An 18,057-nucleotide genomic window follows, 5' to 3' on the forward strand; every position below is an offset into this window, starting at 1 on the left:
AGAGTGTAAGAATGTTACAGTTTAGATACTAAAAGAAATACTGACCATCTTAATTTTTCAATATGGTTATTGTAATAGTATCCAAGATGTAGAAATACTGTGAATTCCCTGAAAGAACATAAGTTTGTACAAAAAAAACCCCACAGAATTCAAGAGTCACATTATTGTGTAATGTACCCTACACATTTTCATAATGTAGTATATGTAGGAAAACAAAAAATACATAATGAACATAATTAGTTAGCATGAGGAGGAAAAATAATGTAAGGAAAATTACTACTTCAGAGTATCTCTTTCAATTTTTAAAGCCTTAGATAAGAAAGTTTTAACAAGATAGCAACCTTTTACAGTATTATTATAGAAAATAATGGTATATACACAGATAATACATCAACAAACTGTAATTAGGAAAGCAGACATATCAACCAATAAATCTTAATGCCTTATCCTATTATTTTCTATGTTACTATTTTACATCAGAGTTTAACTGTGGACGACTTTTTTATAACAGTAAATAGATGTTAAAGAGAAACCTTGGGCTTCCCAGGCAGCTCAGTGGTAAAGTATCCACCTGCCAATGTAGGAGAGGTGGGTTCAATCCCTGGGTCGAGAAGATCCTTTGGAGAAGGAAATGGCAACCCACTTCAGTATTCTTGCCTAGGAAATCTCATGGACAGAGGAGCCTGGTGGGCTATAGTCTATGGGGTTGCAAAAGTCACAACTTAGTGACTAACACAACAAATCTTTAGCTAGGCCGCATTACCCCTCTGAAGGACATTTAGCTGCTTCAAAGCCCTACAGACTTGGGGCTTTGCTGGGAGTTCAGTGACTAAGACTCTGTGCTCCCAATACAGGGGGCCTCGGTTCACTCCCTGTTCAGGGACCCACACCCTGCATACGGCAAGAAAGGGCCTGCATGCCATAACTAAGAACCCCGTGTGCCATAACCAAGACCTGGCACAGTCAGATAAGTAAATAATTAAAAAGATAAAAAGCCTACAGACTGGATTAGCAACAGCAGAGCTGGTAATTATCATTCCTGGTCAGAAAGTAACCTAATGCTATAATAGTACAACTAAACTATTACATAGAAAAATCAACTACAATCATAATCTACTACCTAAGTCTCACATTTCAAAACATGTTATTTTTTTAGCCTCATCTGATAATATTCACTGAAATATAAATGTATCTCAATAGAGTATTATATCAATTAGATATGAAGCTGGTAGCTACTGATACATTTTTTTGAACACTTTGGTGAATTAAAAAGTTATCACACACATAAACAATATGTTTCACATACCAAAAAGTTCATCTTTCTTATCAAGACGAAGGTGAGCTCTAACCTGCCCTGGTTCACAGCCATCACAGGTATCACTGCCAGGGTGAATATGAAACGACAACACAGTCTCTCCAATTTTCACTTCATCCCCATGCTCAAGTACATAAGGGTCACACTTAGTTTTGGGCTAAAGGGGAAAAAAACAACAAAACAGAAATCCAAGAGTTACATATGATTATTTATTTTATGGTTACTATAAATAATGTCAGATTATAACAAAAAATTTTGAGATGGTTCTCAGTGAGATAGACAGACATATGCATACGTACACATTTCCACAACATGAGGGTGATACATAATATTCTATTAGTGGAGAAGACAGATGAACTAAGCAACTTCTAATTTTTATATTATCAAAATCCACTAATCTCCCCATCTCCATACCCAATGCTATCAGAGAATTATCCAACCCAAACTTCAATCTCTTACCAAAATGAATCATCATCACAGTCAAAAAGATGACGTATTAAGGAGATAAACTGCATCATATTTCCCTTTTTCCTTCTTCTCTTGATAATTAAGTTTTATTTCATTTTTGATCCTTAACTAAGAACTCTCTCCCTCCCCTCCTTCCACATATTATCTTATTAGGTGCTAAGCACTTTGCTACATGTTAGGGATAGAAGAGTTAACTGAATAGACATAGCCCCTGCTTTCAAGGAGTTTTCCAATTTAACACTTCTGTTAAAACAGCTTAAAAAAATAAAAAACACACAAAAAAAGGATGGTCCCTAAAGTTGCTATAAGAATACTTCCTTTGCATGGCTTTAAGATGCATTTATCTCTAAAAATAAGGCATAGATACATAATTAGAAGGCAAAACTTAGCAGTGAAGTATCTGCTTACTGTATATATTTTTCAGCTCTTAAGAGTTCTCTTCCACATTAATACATTTGGGCTTGAATACCAATCTGAACTAAATGATATGTATAATCACTATGATAACTATGCCCGGAGGGATAAAATATTTCAGTTCAGTTTTTTAAAAGAATATGCAAGTATTTAATTAATAAATATACACTCACCTGAAGAATCTGTTTTCCATTAACAACTGTACCATTCTGACTGCCTTGATCCACAAGGACATAACTTTGTAAGTCATGGTCAAAATAAATTTCTGCATGAAACTTAAAAAAAGAAACCAGGTAATTATAAATTATTATACCTTTTTAAACCACAGATGATAATTTCTCCATGATAAACTGCAGTGGACTCTGATGATTTAACTTGTATTATTCTTAATACATTTTTTTTTCTGAATACAAAAGAATTACAATGCTTCTGGTAGAAATAAGAAGGCTGCAGGAGAAAAAGTCACCCACCTTTAACTCCACCTATAATTACCATTAATAACTCAGTATGTGTCCTATCTTTTCTATTTTTATAATATTGAGATTGTACTATATATAGTTTGAAATAATTTTTCATCTAATATAGTTGCTCACATCATTAAACATTTTTAATACAAAGGTGATTTGAAATATTCAAGGTCAACTTCTCAGAGTTTCCAAATTTTCAATACTCAGGACTAATCACTCCCTCCTGCTCCAGAGCATTTGGTTTATATAACACTTAAACCATACAAAATTACTGTATATGTGAATGCCACTGTACTGCTTACAATTATTGCTTACAATTAGTTGACAATTTGCTTACCACTTAGTATATAATATAGTGCCTCACATATATTGGGCACGTACTGAATACATGTTATATACAGAGCTGCAAAAATATTTAAAATTCTGTAAACAATATATAGATGATGGTGGTTACATAAAATGATGCAGCTGCTTTGTGGGGAAGTTTGACAGTTCCTCAAAATGTTAAACAGAGAGTTACCGTATGAATCAACAATTCTACTCCAAGGTAGGTATCAAGAGAAATGAAAACTACACTTCCAAACAAACTTAGCAGCATTATTCTTAATAACCAAAAAATGGAAACAATTCAAATGTCTAACAGTTGATGAATAGATAAACAAAATACTATAGTGTATCTGAACAATGGAGTATTATTTGGCAATAAAGACAAATGAAGTACTGATACTTGCTACAACATGGATGAATCTTGAAGACAAGCTAAGTGTACAAGCTAGTTACAAAAGAGTACATACTGTATTATTAATATATGATTCCATTTACATGAAATGTGAAGAACAGGCAAATCCACAGAAACCGAAAGTAAACTGGTGGTTGCCTAGGACTGTGGGAGGTTAGAAAGGAATGGGGAAGGACTACTATTGAGTATGATACTTCTTTTCATAATGATGAAAATGTTCTAAAATTGACTGTAGTGATGGTTACACAACTGTGAATACACTAAAAACCTGTGAATTATGTACTTTCAAAGGGTAAATTGTATATTGTATATAGACTGTATCTCAATAAAGTTTTTAAAAATTTTCATAAATATAAACTTAATAAAATATAAAATGTTTCAAACATGTAAAAGAATATATTGAAAAACTTCTACACATGACCCAGCTTTAATACAATTTGCTACATTTGCCTCAGATACTTAAATTATTATTCATTGATGTGTACCTCACTCTATCTATCCATCCCCTACCCTTCCTTTCAGAGGTTTGATGTTTACTTAAACGTGATGCATCTCTTTATAATTTTACCATGTATGTATATATTCATAAAAATTGTATGTTCATTTTGTTTTGTTTGGAACTTAATATAATTAGGAATCACACTGTATAAATTTTTCACTGAGATATAATTTATAGGCAAGAAATTCATAAGTCTTAAATATACAGTCTGATGAGCTTTGACAAATGTACGCTAACAGTATTTATCTCCTTTATCTTGCATCTTTGGCTTAATACCATCTAGCTGTAGTGCAGTTGTGGCTGCACCATAAGCTATAATACATATTCTTCTAATGACAACAGCCAGGTTTTTTCCCAACGTTTTACTATCTTTCAAAATGCTTCTATCAACAACCCTGTCCATGCACTCTTCCTGTGGACAATACAAGGGTTTCTCTGGGGGTATACACTTAGGAATGAAACTGCTAAGCCATCTACATGCAAACAAACTTTATTAGATACTGCCATACAATTTTCCAGGCTTCACAGGTGGCTCAAGTGGTAAAGAATCCATCTGCCAATGCAGGAGTTGCAAGTTTGATCCCTGGGTCAGGAAGATCCCCTGGAGTAGGAAATGGCAACCCACTCATTGTTGTTGGGATAATCCCATGGTAAGAGGAGCCTGGTGGGTTACAGTCCATGGAGTCGCAAAAAGTCAGACATGACTAAGCACACACACATCATTTTCCAAAGTGGTTGGACCAATTTATACTCTCAACACCAGTCTATAAGAATTCCCATTGATTTATACAGTCTTAAATAACACTTTGTATTGTCAGAATTTTTAGCTTTTGCAAACATATCAAGTGTGAAATTAAATTTCATTACTGTGGTTTTAATTTGCATTTTCCCAATTACAGGTGAGGCTGAAATCTTTTCTTATATTTATTAGCCATTTGGGTTTCATCTTCTGTAAATTTTCTCTTCATGTCCTTCATACGTTTCTTTCAATTGGGTTGTTTAGAAAAACTGTATCAAAGAGTTTAAGTAATTTCAAATCTTATGACTGGAAACCTTATTCCAAAGACCTTTCTAAATTATGCTCTCAATAGGAATGATGCGTAATAAACAGGATGAATGAAAACTGACACTTTGGTCTCATTTGTATTTCTTGAATTACTACAAATACATGCGAATGGTTTTCGCATGTTAAGCATATTTCCTCTGGTGTGAATTACTTATCTATGTCCTTCACTCATTTACCTGTTGGTATCATAGTGGGGTTTAAAAAAATGAATTTGTATGAGCTTTTAAAATATAAGGGATATATATTTTACCAGATCTGATTATCTTAGACTGCCATTTAAGTTTATTTCTTAATATAAAGACTTTAAAACAAATTATTCAAAATTACCTTGTCTTCTGTGATTTTGTTTCTTTTTTTAAACTTAGAAAGTCCTCTCCTATCCACTGGTTAAATATTTGTTTGTTTTTCTCCTAATATTAATATGAAATATGTTGGAGTTTTTTGACCTTAACTTTTTCATATACCTGGGTATGTGTGATATATACTGTCAAACTGATTTCACACAACTAACAAATTACCTACCCCATCAGTGGACATGTTTGTTTCAAAGAAAGGAAAAGCAGGAATGCCACCAGAGAACTACCTCCATTTCAGACTGAAGTAGAAGGATGTCTTTGTTATTTAAGTTATAGACAGGGTTTTCTTTGGAGGCAGAAAAATCAAGGGTCATGAGAAGGTAAAAAAACAAAATAATTTGGTCTGAATTAAGATTACAAGGACTTCCTCCCCTCTAAGTGAGTCCAAACAAAGCAAAATAATCAGACTTTCAACTAACAATGAAAAAACAAATTTCATTCCAAAAAGACAAAAATCACAAAAAATACATAGTTTAGAATCATACTATAATCCATTAATTACAAACAAAATGGGGTTGGTGAAAGGTCAAAAAAACATAACAGTTATAAAAGGGAAGGGGGAAAACCACAGAAAATATAGTAAAGAAAAAAGATAAATGAGACTTTTGATAGCTAAACCTTATAACTTTAGCTGCAACTCTGTTCTTTTTGTTTGTTTTGAAAAACCCAACTGCTCTTTTTCCTGAAACCACTAGAAAATCAACTGGAAAAAGCGGTAAAATCAAGCAGGAAAAGCCTTGAGTGGTACAGGATAGATTATTCTTGAGTTGAAAAATACCCTGGACTCAAAGTAACTGCACTAAAGTAGCTTGAATCCACATATGATTTATTTTTGAACTGCCACAATATCCAGCATATTGACTTCACTCAATAAATATTTGCTAAATGGGTATTACTTTAATACTTAGTCTACATTTTCTACTCCTGCTCCAGACTGTTAAAAACTAAACATTATTTTAGTTCATCCAAATTTTGATGGAGAATTTTTTTTCTCAAGTAATGGAGTAAACAACCTGCATTACTTTCATTACCATTACTATACTGACTATTAATCTTTCTTTTTCATCTGAAAAACCCTAAGCTTTCTGCCATAATGATTATTTACAAAGTCACATCGAGGGGGCTGTATCTGAAAAATCAAAGAACTTACCTTACTGACACCAACTTCAGGGATTCGGAGAGTATGCTCCATATCTTTTTCTCTGCAGAGTTAAGTAAAATTAAAATGCCTTTAATACTTTTTGAAGCATATTTAAAATGCTATATTTAAAGAATTTTTTAAAGATAATTTTGCTTTAAAAGATAATGTTAGGATGCATGTCTCTCTATCAGACTAAACCCAGTTTCTGTAATGCTACTTTAAATTTCATGTTTGAAGGTAGGTCCCGGAATGATCTTAACTCTTTCATAAGGTAATTGCAGGGTCCCCAACCTTTTTGGCACCAGGAACCAGTTTCGTGGAAGACAGTTTTTCCACAGACCAGAACAAGGGTATTGGGATGATTCAAGTGCATTACATTTATTGTGGACTTTATTTCTATTGTTATTATATTGTGGTACATAATGAAATAATCATACAATTCACCATGATGTAGAATCAGTGGGAGCCTAAGCTTGGCTTTCTGCAATTAGACAGTCCCATCTGCAGGTGACAGGAAACAGTGACATCTGAGGTGAGCTGCGAGCGACGAGGCACAGCTATAAATAAGATGAAGTTTTCCTCACTCACCCAGCGCTCATCTCCTGCCGTACAGCCCGACTTCCTAACACGTCCAGGGGTTGGGGGCCCCTGCTTTGGTACATCTGTCACAGGCTAGTAAACATCCAGTAGGACAAAATATCCTTTGTAGCAATGTCAGTCCAGATCTGTTGACTATGTTTCCACTTCTATTACTATGTGTAAAAGGAACATACTATTCTCCAAGAATTCAAAATGAAGATACTGTAGGAAACCTGAATTAAAGATACATTATCTTTCCAGCTGGGAAGAAAGGAAAGTATCCTGCTCAGGATGAAAATCCACTTCTCTACCAAGCTGGTTTGCGTTCCACAGGGGTAAAGGAAAGGGTCAAAGGAGGTCATGCTGGGTCTAAGTGAGTAACTTAAGCCTAAAAATGCAATACCAAAGCCAAGAAAGTGACGAGATCGCTGTGGAAGGTATCACCAAGATTTTATCTCTTCACGTAGGCAGACCGCTTTAGGGACAGTGAAGTTATATCTGCAATTGACTTCCAAAAGCACATGACAAAAGGTAAGTGTCAGAATATTTGCTGAGTGAGAGCGGGAGGGACAAAGATATCATTTCTTGTCTATTCTACAAGTACCATGCATACTTAATGATTAACTGGAATAAGAAAATTAAACAGACTACAATAATAATAAACATTTTTACCTTCCAATTGTAGCAGGATTTACAGCTGTAATGATAAAAAGTGATCCTGTCTGCAACACAGGTGATCTAATTACAATTACTCTAATACATGGGGGCCAGATTTTTTCTTCATCTGCCAAAGAAAGAAACATGTAAGTATTAATTCAAAAATAACAAATGCCCAGGGAATAGTAAAAGGCATACATAAAGCTAAAATAAACTGATCAAAAATCTTCCTTCTGTTTAAAACAACCTTCTCAAATTCTGCTATATGACATACGTAATAAGTAGGTTTTAACAACACTAGCAATTTAAAATAATCAATCTAAAGATATAGAGAAGCTATCACAATTATAAAATAATCAACTCTCTCTTTTTTAAGGTATTGATATTTGAAAATATGCCCCCCAAAAAAGAATTATTTTTTAAGTTAGAAAAACTGAGTCTACCCTTTTAAGAAAAAAACGAAAGGAAACTGCATTAAGAACAAAATAAGCTTGCACACACTAATACAAAATTCTGTTTTAAAAGTATGTCATTATATCTTCAAGTAAAAAAAAAAAAACAAACAGATTTACCATAATACCTATGTTGGCTTCCCTGGTGGCTCAGAGGTTAAAGCATCTGCCTGCAATGCGGGAGACCCAGGTTCGATCCCTGGGTCGGGAAGATCCCCTGGAAAAGGAAATGGCAACCCACTCCAGTATTCTTGCCTGGAGAATCCCATGGAGGGAGGAGCTTGGTACGGGGTTGCAAAGAGTCGGACAGGACTGGGCGACGTCACTTTCACTTTTCTATGTAGCTGAATTCATGGCCTACTCTTTAAGGCAACTGCCTTCCCTCCCTCAACTACAAAAGTGGACAATAAATATCTAATCCACTAAAACAGACTTAGTACAGACTTTAGGAAACAGTAGGTAACTTGGTTTTTTGTTCTACCAAGTAGGCCATTCAATGCAGTTAAACTTTAGGATCCAAGTAGTACTCATTTATTCACACCCTACTGTAAATATAACCAAAGTTATCATTTTTAATAATGTTATTAAAATAATCTCTTTAAAACAATCAGCTCACCTGTTGGCAAATATATGGGCTACTAACACTTTTAACTACTGTGTTGTACTTTTACAATGATCATAAAATAATGGCTATTTACTCACCTTCATCTTCAGTATCTTCTGCAGTTGCATTGTCTTCACTGGTAATGTCTTCATCATAACTGTCCTCAGTCTGAGAGTCTGTAATTTCACCTTCTTCAGGCTCACTATCAGTGTCTATGATTTTCTCATCTTTAAATGAAGCCAAAGTATAAATGTTTTCATTAACAGGAGATTCTACAGTCTTTGCCCTAACTGGAACAGTATATTTGGGGGGGCTATTTTTGTAATGAATGTCTATTTTGGCCTTCTTTTTCACGTTTGCAAAATCTTCTCCCTCACTGCAGTTTATATGTTCAATATTGGATATCTTCTGATCTTCTGAATTCAAATTCTGGAAAGAGGTAGGAACAGGAGAGAAGAATCTTAAACATGACCATCTTATAATGTTTAACCCTAAATGTTTCAGTGAATTAGTGAAGACATATGTTTAGTGAAATAACAATAGCTATTATCTCTATTGCCTCTTCCTCTTATTATGTTCCCTTTCTTAATGATGTACCATCCACTTATCCAAATCTTTGACAACTCCTTGACCACTCCATGGAATCAATTACTGAGGCTATAAACTATGTTTGAAATTGATCCCAATTTTCTCTCCTTATCTAGTATCATTTTCTTAACTGTCCCAATCCAGGTCCTTATCACATATTGCTTGGACCATGTGAGAACCTAGAACAATGCTGTCAAAAATAAAATGCAAGTTTTATATACATATATACACACACACACACACACACACACACACACATATGCTTTAAAATTACCTAGTAGGATCATTAAAAAGGTAAAAAGAAGCTGGTGAAATTCATTTTGTTACTTTACCTAACCCAGTACTTACAAAATATTATTAATTATATATAAAGATGACATTTCATCAATACAAAAATTATTACAAATACTTTATATGGATTTTCTGTACCAAGTCTTCAAAACTGAGTATAGTTTATACTCAACCAGGTAAAGTGTCCTAGCTACATTTAAAGTGTTCAGTAGCCACATGGAGCTGACAGAACAGTGCAGGCCTAGAGAATACAACTAAACCTGAATTTTCTTTTTACACTTTGAGTCAATTATTAAGTCAACATACATGACGTAAAGAGTTAGCACTAATTACAGCAGGGATTTAAAGATCTAATTGTACCTAATAAATCAGAACTGAAGTTTTGCTAAAATATAGAGTCGGTTTGATGATAGAGAAAATAGTACAGATGAGTCAATTACATCTCTTTATTCTGAACTTCCAACTTAACTGGCATAAGCCTTTTATTATTTATTATACATGCATATAGGGCATACCCTAGGACAAATGAACATATCTATTATTTTAACTTTAGAAGAAGCAGTTATCTTCCTGTAGTTTGTAACACACTCTAGTTTTCTTTCTACCTTAGGGCAATATGATGAGGTGAAGTCATATGTTCTGCTGTTATTTTATAAAATATGAGAGCATCCTAAACACACATTTTTAATAGTAGCACAAATTCAGTTTGAAGACTGGCTAAACATTCACAGCATGCTAAACTATATGTATCTCCAGCAACACAAATTCACCAAGAACAATAACAAGAGCAAGTTCCTGAAAAGCTATGAGGAACTTTAAAGACCACTGTAAACTATAGCCAAGAAACTTCCTGATCTATACATGCTTAAAAGAAAAGCAGTTTCCAATATTTTCCAATATATTTCCAAATATCCAGTATTATATATTTCATTATTATTGTTTATAGGACAACACATGTAGAGGAAAATGAGCAAAATAGAAATAGGTAATGCTTTTTAAAACTGTCAGTCTCAAATGTTAGATAAATATCCATTAAGATAAAAGAAATGCCCAGGGCCTACATCAGGCATACATGCATATTTCAAATTATTACTCTAATCTCCTCACCCTATTTCCTTCCTTCCGTATACTCTGCACTTCCAAAAAGTGAGGCCCAAGAATACATTAAAACTCAAGAAAAGGATAAGGATGTCCTAAAACTGGTTTCCTCCCATGCGACACACTACCTTTTATAATCCTTGGGGAATTCAAAATTTTTATTAGTATTTTTCTTAAGTCCTTGTCCTAAATTAACATATTTTTACAGAAGGATGGTAAAGATGAATGGTTATGAGAGCTAAACTGGACCAAAATCTCACAGAATGCTATCAAATTTCATCATCTAGTTTATCAGAAAAGGTCATCTGAGGACCCTATATATTCTTTGCTTTGCTGGGAGAACTAGTTTCATTAACATATCCTTTCAAACAGTTCAATGACTAGTAATAGGTAGGAGTCACTAACACAGAGGTCTTTGAAAAAAAAAGAAAAATAATTTTTGGCATTTTTCTTACTTACTTTTCAATTCTTAGGTACTGTAAGTGAAAATAATAGAGAAATAAAAACAAAGAGAATTGAGATAAAATTTCAAGAATAGGGGGGAGGTGGCCAAGATGGTGAAGTGGGAAGACACTGAACTCATCTTCTCCATGGACACACCAAAATTACAAGTACTTACAGAGCAACTATCTATGAGAATGACCTACCTGAACACTAGCAGAAAAGATTTCCCACAACTAAAGACATAAAGAAGGAACCACACAAGATGGGTAGGAGAGGTGAAGACCCATACCCCTATGTTGGCAACCCACAAATGGAAGGGATATCACAAGCACAGAGGTTCTTCCCAAGGAGTGAGGAGTCTGAGGCCCAAATGGGGTTCCCCAGCCTGGGATCCTGAACTGGAAAGAAAAGACCCTAGAATATACAGCTTTGAAAAACTAGCAGAGCTTATGTTCAGGAGAATTGGAGAGATATAGGAACAAGATTCAGCTCTTAAGGGCACATGTAAGAATACATGTAAATCCATGGCTGATTCATGTCAATGTATGACAAAAACCACTACAATAATGTAAAGTAATTAGCCTCCAACTAATAAAAATAAATGAAAAAAAAAAAAAAAGATGTCACATGTTCTAAGCCTCAACAGAGAGGTAGTAGTTGGAAAAGAGCCTGGGTCAGCTATTTTGGGGAATCTGTTCTACCCCCAGTAACAGTGGCACTGGAACACATTATTCTGGAATCTTTCTTCTGATCTATTAGTGCTGGCAGCCCCGCCCTGCCCACCTGCTGGCTGGCACAAGCCCCTGGCTTTCCAAAAGAGAGCCACACAGGGACTAGTCCAACGGGCCAGGAACAGCCTTGAACCTCCTAGTCATGCAGTCAGCTTCACAGGAAGGCTACCCTTCTCTTGACCGGGCCTGCAATCGCCATGCGAGGCAGGACCTCACAGCCAATCAGGGCAAGGGCCAGCCCTGCCTTCCAGCGCTCCCCCAGTCACCAGTCTCACCACAACAGAAGGATGTACACAGCCCACATAGGGAACATCCCCGAGTAAAAAGTTCTGGTGACCAGAAGGGCATGTGCTGCTTGGGACCCAGAGGAGGTCTACTAAAGAAGGCCACTTCTCCAAGATGGGAAGCATAATCAACCTACCTACCTTGATGTCTACCTAACACACAGAAATAAATACAGTGAATGGAACAGTGAGGAGACAGAGGAATATGTTCTCAACAAGACAAAACCTCAGAAAAAGAACATTCTTCCAAAATATACGTTTAAAAAAGATTTTTCCACTATTTTATAAGACGTTCCCATACTTCAAAAAATACAATTAAAATCTAGTCAAATCACAGCAAAAAAAAAAAGAGAGCGAAAAAATGGAGATAAGCAATCTACTGGACAAAAAATTCAAGGTGATGATCATAAAGATGCCCACTAAACTCAGAAGAAGAATGAATGAACATAAAATTTCAGTAGTTAGAAAATACGAAGAAGAACCAAACTTAAAGAATACAAAACTGAAATTGAAAATATACTAGAAGAAACAACAAATCAGATGATACAGGGGAACAGATCAGCAATCTGGCCAAGAGTAGTAATCACTCACCCTGAAGAGAGAACGAAAGAAAGAGCAGAGTTTAAGATGCCTCTGGACAATATCAAGCACACTGCCAACCACAAAGCGCATGTAAAGAAATCATAGCTGAAAATTTCCCCAACCTGGGGAAGGAAACACATCCAGGTCCAAGAAGCACAGAGTCCCAAACAAGATGAACTGAAAGCAGTTCACATGAAGACAAAATATAATTAAAATGGCAAAAATTAAAGAAAAAGAATTTTAAAAGCAACAAGGGAAAAGCAACTAGTTATCCACAAGGGAGCTACCATAAGGCTATCACTGACTTTTCAGCAGAACTGAAAAGTCAGGCCAAAAGGGAATGGCACCATATGTTCAAAGTGATAAAAGGAAAAAACTCTGAACCAAGAACACTCTACCCAGAAAGGCTATCTTCAGATTGGGAGGAAAGGTAAAGAACTTTCTAGACAAGCAAAAGTAAAAAGAGTTCAGCATCACTAAAAGAGCTTTACCAGAAATATTAAAGGGTCTTCTCTAAGTAGAAAACAAAGAAGCACATCTAGAAATATGAAACTTAGGAAGGGAAGAATCTCATTGGTAAAGGCCATCATACAGTAAAGGCAGCAGACCAACAACTGATAAAGCCAGTAGAAAGACTAAAAGACAAAAGTAGTAAAATCATCTATAGCCACATAGGCAGTTAAGGGATAAACAAAACAAAACCATAAAATATGACCACAAAAACATTAGATACAGGGGGCAAGGACAGTAAAAATGGAAAGCAGTTAGGATGCATTCAAGCTTAAATCATCAACTTAAAATAACCACATATATGTGCTGTTGCACCATACTAAGTTGCTTTAGTCATGTCTAACTCTTTGCGACCCTATGGACTGTAGCCCTGCAGGCGCCTCTGTTCATGGGATTTTCCAGGCAAGAATACCAGAGTGGGTTGCCATGCCCTCCTCCAGGGGATCTTCAAGTCCCAGCGATCAAACCCAGGCTCTTATGTCTTATGCACTGGTAGGTGGGGCGGGTTCTTTACCACTAGTGCCACCTGGGAAACTCCAATCACATCTATACAGGCTGTCAAATGTGAATGACTCTGATGGTTACCAAAAACCAAAATTCAATAATAGATACACAGAAAGGAAAGGAATCCAAACATAACACTAAAGGCAGTCATCAAATCACAGGGGAAGGGAGCAAAAGAAAACAGAACCAAAAAAGAAATACAACCCCCCTTCAAAACAGTCAACAAAATAGCAATACAAATATACCTATCAATAATTACTTCAAAAGTAAATGGACTAAAAGCTCCAATTAAAAGACACAAAAGAGTGGCTGAATGGATTAAAAAAAAAAAAAAAAACACACCCATATATATGCTGCCTGAAAGAGATTTACTTCAGAACTAAAGACACACACTGACTGAAAATCAGGGGACAGAAAAAAGGTATCCCATACAAATGAAAATAAAATACTTAGACAATACTTAGACAAAACAAACAGCAAAAAGAGACAAAGAAGTGTATTATATGCTAAAGGGATCAAGCTAACAAGGAGATATAAAAACTGTATATATAAATATCGAGGTACCCAACATAGAAGCACCTACTAAGTACATAAAGGAAATACTAACAAACATAAAGGCAGAAACTGACAATAATAGTAGAGGACTTTAACACTCCATTTATATCAATGGGCAGATCATCTAGACAGAAAATCAGTAAAGCAATACTTCCCTTAAATGATACATGTGACTAAACGAAATCTAACAGATACAGAGAAAGCATTCTATCCAAAAGCAGCAGGGAGACACATTCATTTCAAGTGAAGATGGAACATTCTTTAAGATGATGACACGCTAGGCTACAAAACAAGCCTCAAGCAATTAAGGCTTGAGTTGCGACTAGAGATTATCACACTAAGTGAAGTCAGTCAGAAAGAGGAACACAAATATCATATGCTATCGCTTACATGTGGAATCTAAAATATGGCACAAGTGAACCTATTTACAAAACAGAAACAGACTCACAGACACAGAGAACACCCTTGTGGTTGCCAAAGGGGAGAGAGGGAGGGAAAGGGATGAACTGGGAGTCTGGAGTTAGTAGATACAAGTTACTACATTCAAAACAGATAAACAAAGGCTTACCATATACCACAGGGAACTACATCTAGTCTCCTGGGATAAACCACTATGGAAAAGAATATTTTAAAAAAAGAATATATATGTGTGTGTAACTGAGTCACTTTTCTGTACAGCAGAAATTAGCACAACCCTGTAAATCAATTATACTTCAATTTCAAATAAAGAAATTTAAGACTGAATTATTAGGCAGCTTTTCCAATCACAACAGTGAAAGACTAGAAACCCACTATAAGAAATAAACTGCAAAAAACACATAAGAGTCTAAACAACAAGCTACTTCACAAGCAACTGGTCACTAATGAACTCAAAAAGGAGATCTGAAAAAATAACTGGAGACAAATGAAAATGTTAATATAATTATCTAAAATCCATGGGATGAGGCAAAAGCAGTTCTAAGAAGTTAAGAGCAATACAAACCTAACTCAGAATAAAAAAAATTCCAAAAAAACCACAATCTAACCTTACAGCTGAAGGATCCAGAAAAAGAAGGAAAAAATCCAAAGTTAAGAGAAGAAACAATAAAGGTCAGAACAGAAATAAATGATACAAGAAATTCCTGGGAGGTCCAGTGGTTAGGACTCCTTGCTTTCACTGCAGAGGGGCACAGGTTTAATCTTGGTTGGGGAACTCAGATACTGCAAGCTGCAAGGTACAGACAAAAAGAAAAAAAGAAGGAAGAAAGAAGAAAGAAAGGATACAGAGCCTAAAAAAAGAAAAAAGATCAGTGAAACTAAGCTGGTTCTTTGAAAAAATAAACAAAATTGTTAAGCTTTTAGACAGACTCATCATCAAAGAGGACCCAAATAAATAAAATCAGAAATCAAAGAGAAGTTATAATTGATATTGCAGAAATAAAGAGTAAGAGTTTACTATGAACAACTATATGCCAATAAAATGGACAACTCAGAAAAAAATGGATAAATCCTGAAAAACACAGTCTCCCAAGACTGAATCAGGATAATATAAAAAATATCAATGAACCATTTACCAGAAATGAAAATGATTCAATAATCAAAAAACTCATAAATAATAAAAATCCAGGACCAGATGACCTCACAAGTGAATTCTACCAAACACTGAGAGAATAGTTAACAAACATAAAAGATGAGGCTGTGCAAGTGCTGCACTCCATGTGCGAGCAAATTCGGAAAACTCAGCAGTGGCCACAGGACTGGAAAAGGTCAGTTTTCATTCCAATCCCTAAGAAAGGCAATGCCAAAGAATGCTCAAACTACCACACAACTGCACTCTTCTCACAAACTAGCAAAGTAATGCTCAAAATTCTCCAAGCCAGGCTTCAACGGTACGTGAACTGAGAACTTCCAGATGTTCAAGCTGGATTTAGAAAAGGCACAGCAAAGGGAGATCAAATTGCCAACATCCGTTGGATCACCCAAAAAGCAAGAGAGTTCCAGAAAAACATACTTCTGCTTTACTGACTACACCAAAGCCTTTGACTATGTGGATCATGACAAACTGTGGAAAACCCTTAAAGAAATGGGAACACCAGACCACCTAACCTGCCTCCTGAGAAATCTGTATGCAGGTCAAGAAGCAACAGTTAAAACCAGACATGGAACAACGGACTGGTTCCAAGTTGGGAAAGGAGTACGTCAAGGCTGTATATTGTCACCCTACTTATTTAACTTACATGTAATGAGTACATCATGAGAAATGCCGGGCTGGATAAAGCACAAGCTGGAATTAAGACTGCCGGGAGAATTATCAATAACCTCAGATATGCAGATGACACCACCCTCATGGCAGAAAGTGAAGAGGAACTGAGAAGCCTCTTGATGAAAGTGAAAAAGACGAGAGTGAAAAAGCTGGCTTAAAACTCAACATGCAAAAAACGAAGATCATGGCATCTGGTCCCACCACTTCATGGCAAATAGATGGGCAAACAATGGAAACAGTGACAGACTTTATTTTTGAGGGCTCCAAAATCACTGCAGATGGTGACTGCAGTTGTGAAATTAAAAGATGCTGGTTCCTTGGAAGAAAAGCTATGACCAATCTAGACAGCATATTAAAAAGCAGAGACATTACTTTGCTGACAAAGGTCCATCTAGTCAAAGATATGGTTTTTCCAGTAGTCATATATGAATTTGAGAGTTGGACCACAAAGAAGGTTGAACGCTGAAGAATTGATGCTTTTGAACTGTGGTGCTGGAGAAGACTCTTGAGAGTCCCTTGGGCTGCAAGGAAATCCAACCAGTCCATCCTAAAGGAAATCAATCCTGAATATTCACTGGAAGGACTGATGCTGAAGCTGAAACTCCAATACTTTAGCCACCTGATGTGAAGAACTGACTCACTGGAAAAGACCCTGAGGCTGGGAAAGACCAAAGGCGGGAGGAGACGGGGATGACAGAGGATGAGATGGTTGGATGGCATCACCGACTTGATGGACATAAGCTTCAGCAGGCTCGGTGAGTTGGTGGTGGACAGGGAAGCTCGGGATGCTGCAGTCCATGGGGTCGCAAAGAGTCAGACACGACTGAGCTGAACTGAACTACTGAACTAACAAACCTGTCTTTCTTAAACTATTCTGAGAAGTTAAAGGGGAAGGAACATTTTGAACTCATTCTATAAGGCCAGCATCAGCCTGGCACGAAAACCAAACACACCACAAATAAAATAAAATTTCAGTCCAATATCACTGATGAACACAGATGTAAAAATACTAGCAAACCAAATCCAACAGTACATTAAAAGACCATACACCATGATCAAATGTGATTTATCCCAGGAATGCAAGGATAGTTCAATACCCACAAATCAATCAACATGATACACCACACTAACACACTGAAGAATAAAAATCATATAAATATCTCAACAGATACAGAAAGAGGTTTTGACAAAATTCAACATCAACTTATGATAAACTAAACAAAGTAGATACAAAGGAAACATACTTCAACATAATAAAGGTCATATATAACAAGCCCACCCTGGAGGAGGGCATGGCAACCCACTCCAGTATTCCTGCCTGAGGATCCCATGGACAGAGGAGCCTGGTGGGCTGTAGTCCATGGGGTCACAAAGAGGCAGACACGACTGAAACTACTTAGCACACACACATACACATGACAAACCCATATCCACATCATACTCAAAGGTGAAAAGCTGAAGCATTTTCTCT

General features: G+C 36.0%; 1 protein-coding gene across 2 annotated transcripts in view; it reads right to left on the reverse strand.

Moving 5' to 3' along the window:
• AGGF1 (angiogenic factor with G-patch and FHA domains 1) overlaps window positions 1-18,057 on the reverse strand; it is a 41,075-nt gene that overhangs the window by 10,328 nt on the left and 12,690 nt on the right. For both annotated transcript variants that reach the window (XM_061158127.1, XM_061158129.1), the window contains exons 6-10: window positions 8,856-9,186; window positions 7,717-7,828; window positions 6,475-6,526; window positions 2,371-2,472; window positions 1,307-1,472 (exon numbers count right to left, since the gene is read on the reverse strand). In XM_061158127.1, the coding sequence (XP_061014110.1) occupies window positions 1,307-1,472; window positions 2,371-2,472; window positions 6,475-6,526; window positions 7,717-7,828; window positions 8,856-9,186 (763 nt within the window). The remainder of the gene's footprint in view (window positions 1-1,306; window positions 1,473-2,370; window positions 2,473-6,474; window positions 6,527-7,716; window positions 7,829-8,855; window positions 9,187-18,057) is intronic.

The sequence above is a fragment of the Dama dama genome, chromosome 12 (assembly GCF_033118175.1).
Source record: "Dama dama isolate Ldn47 chromosome 12, ASM3311817v1, whole genome shotgun sequence".
NCBI classification, from domain to species: domain Eukaryota; kingdom Metazoa; phylum Chordata; class Mammalia; order Artiodactyla; family Cervidae; genus Dama; species Dama dama.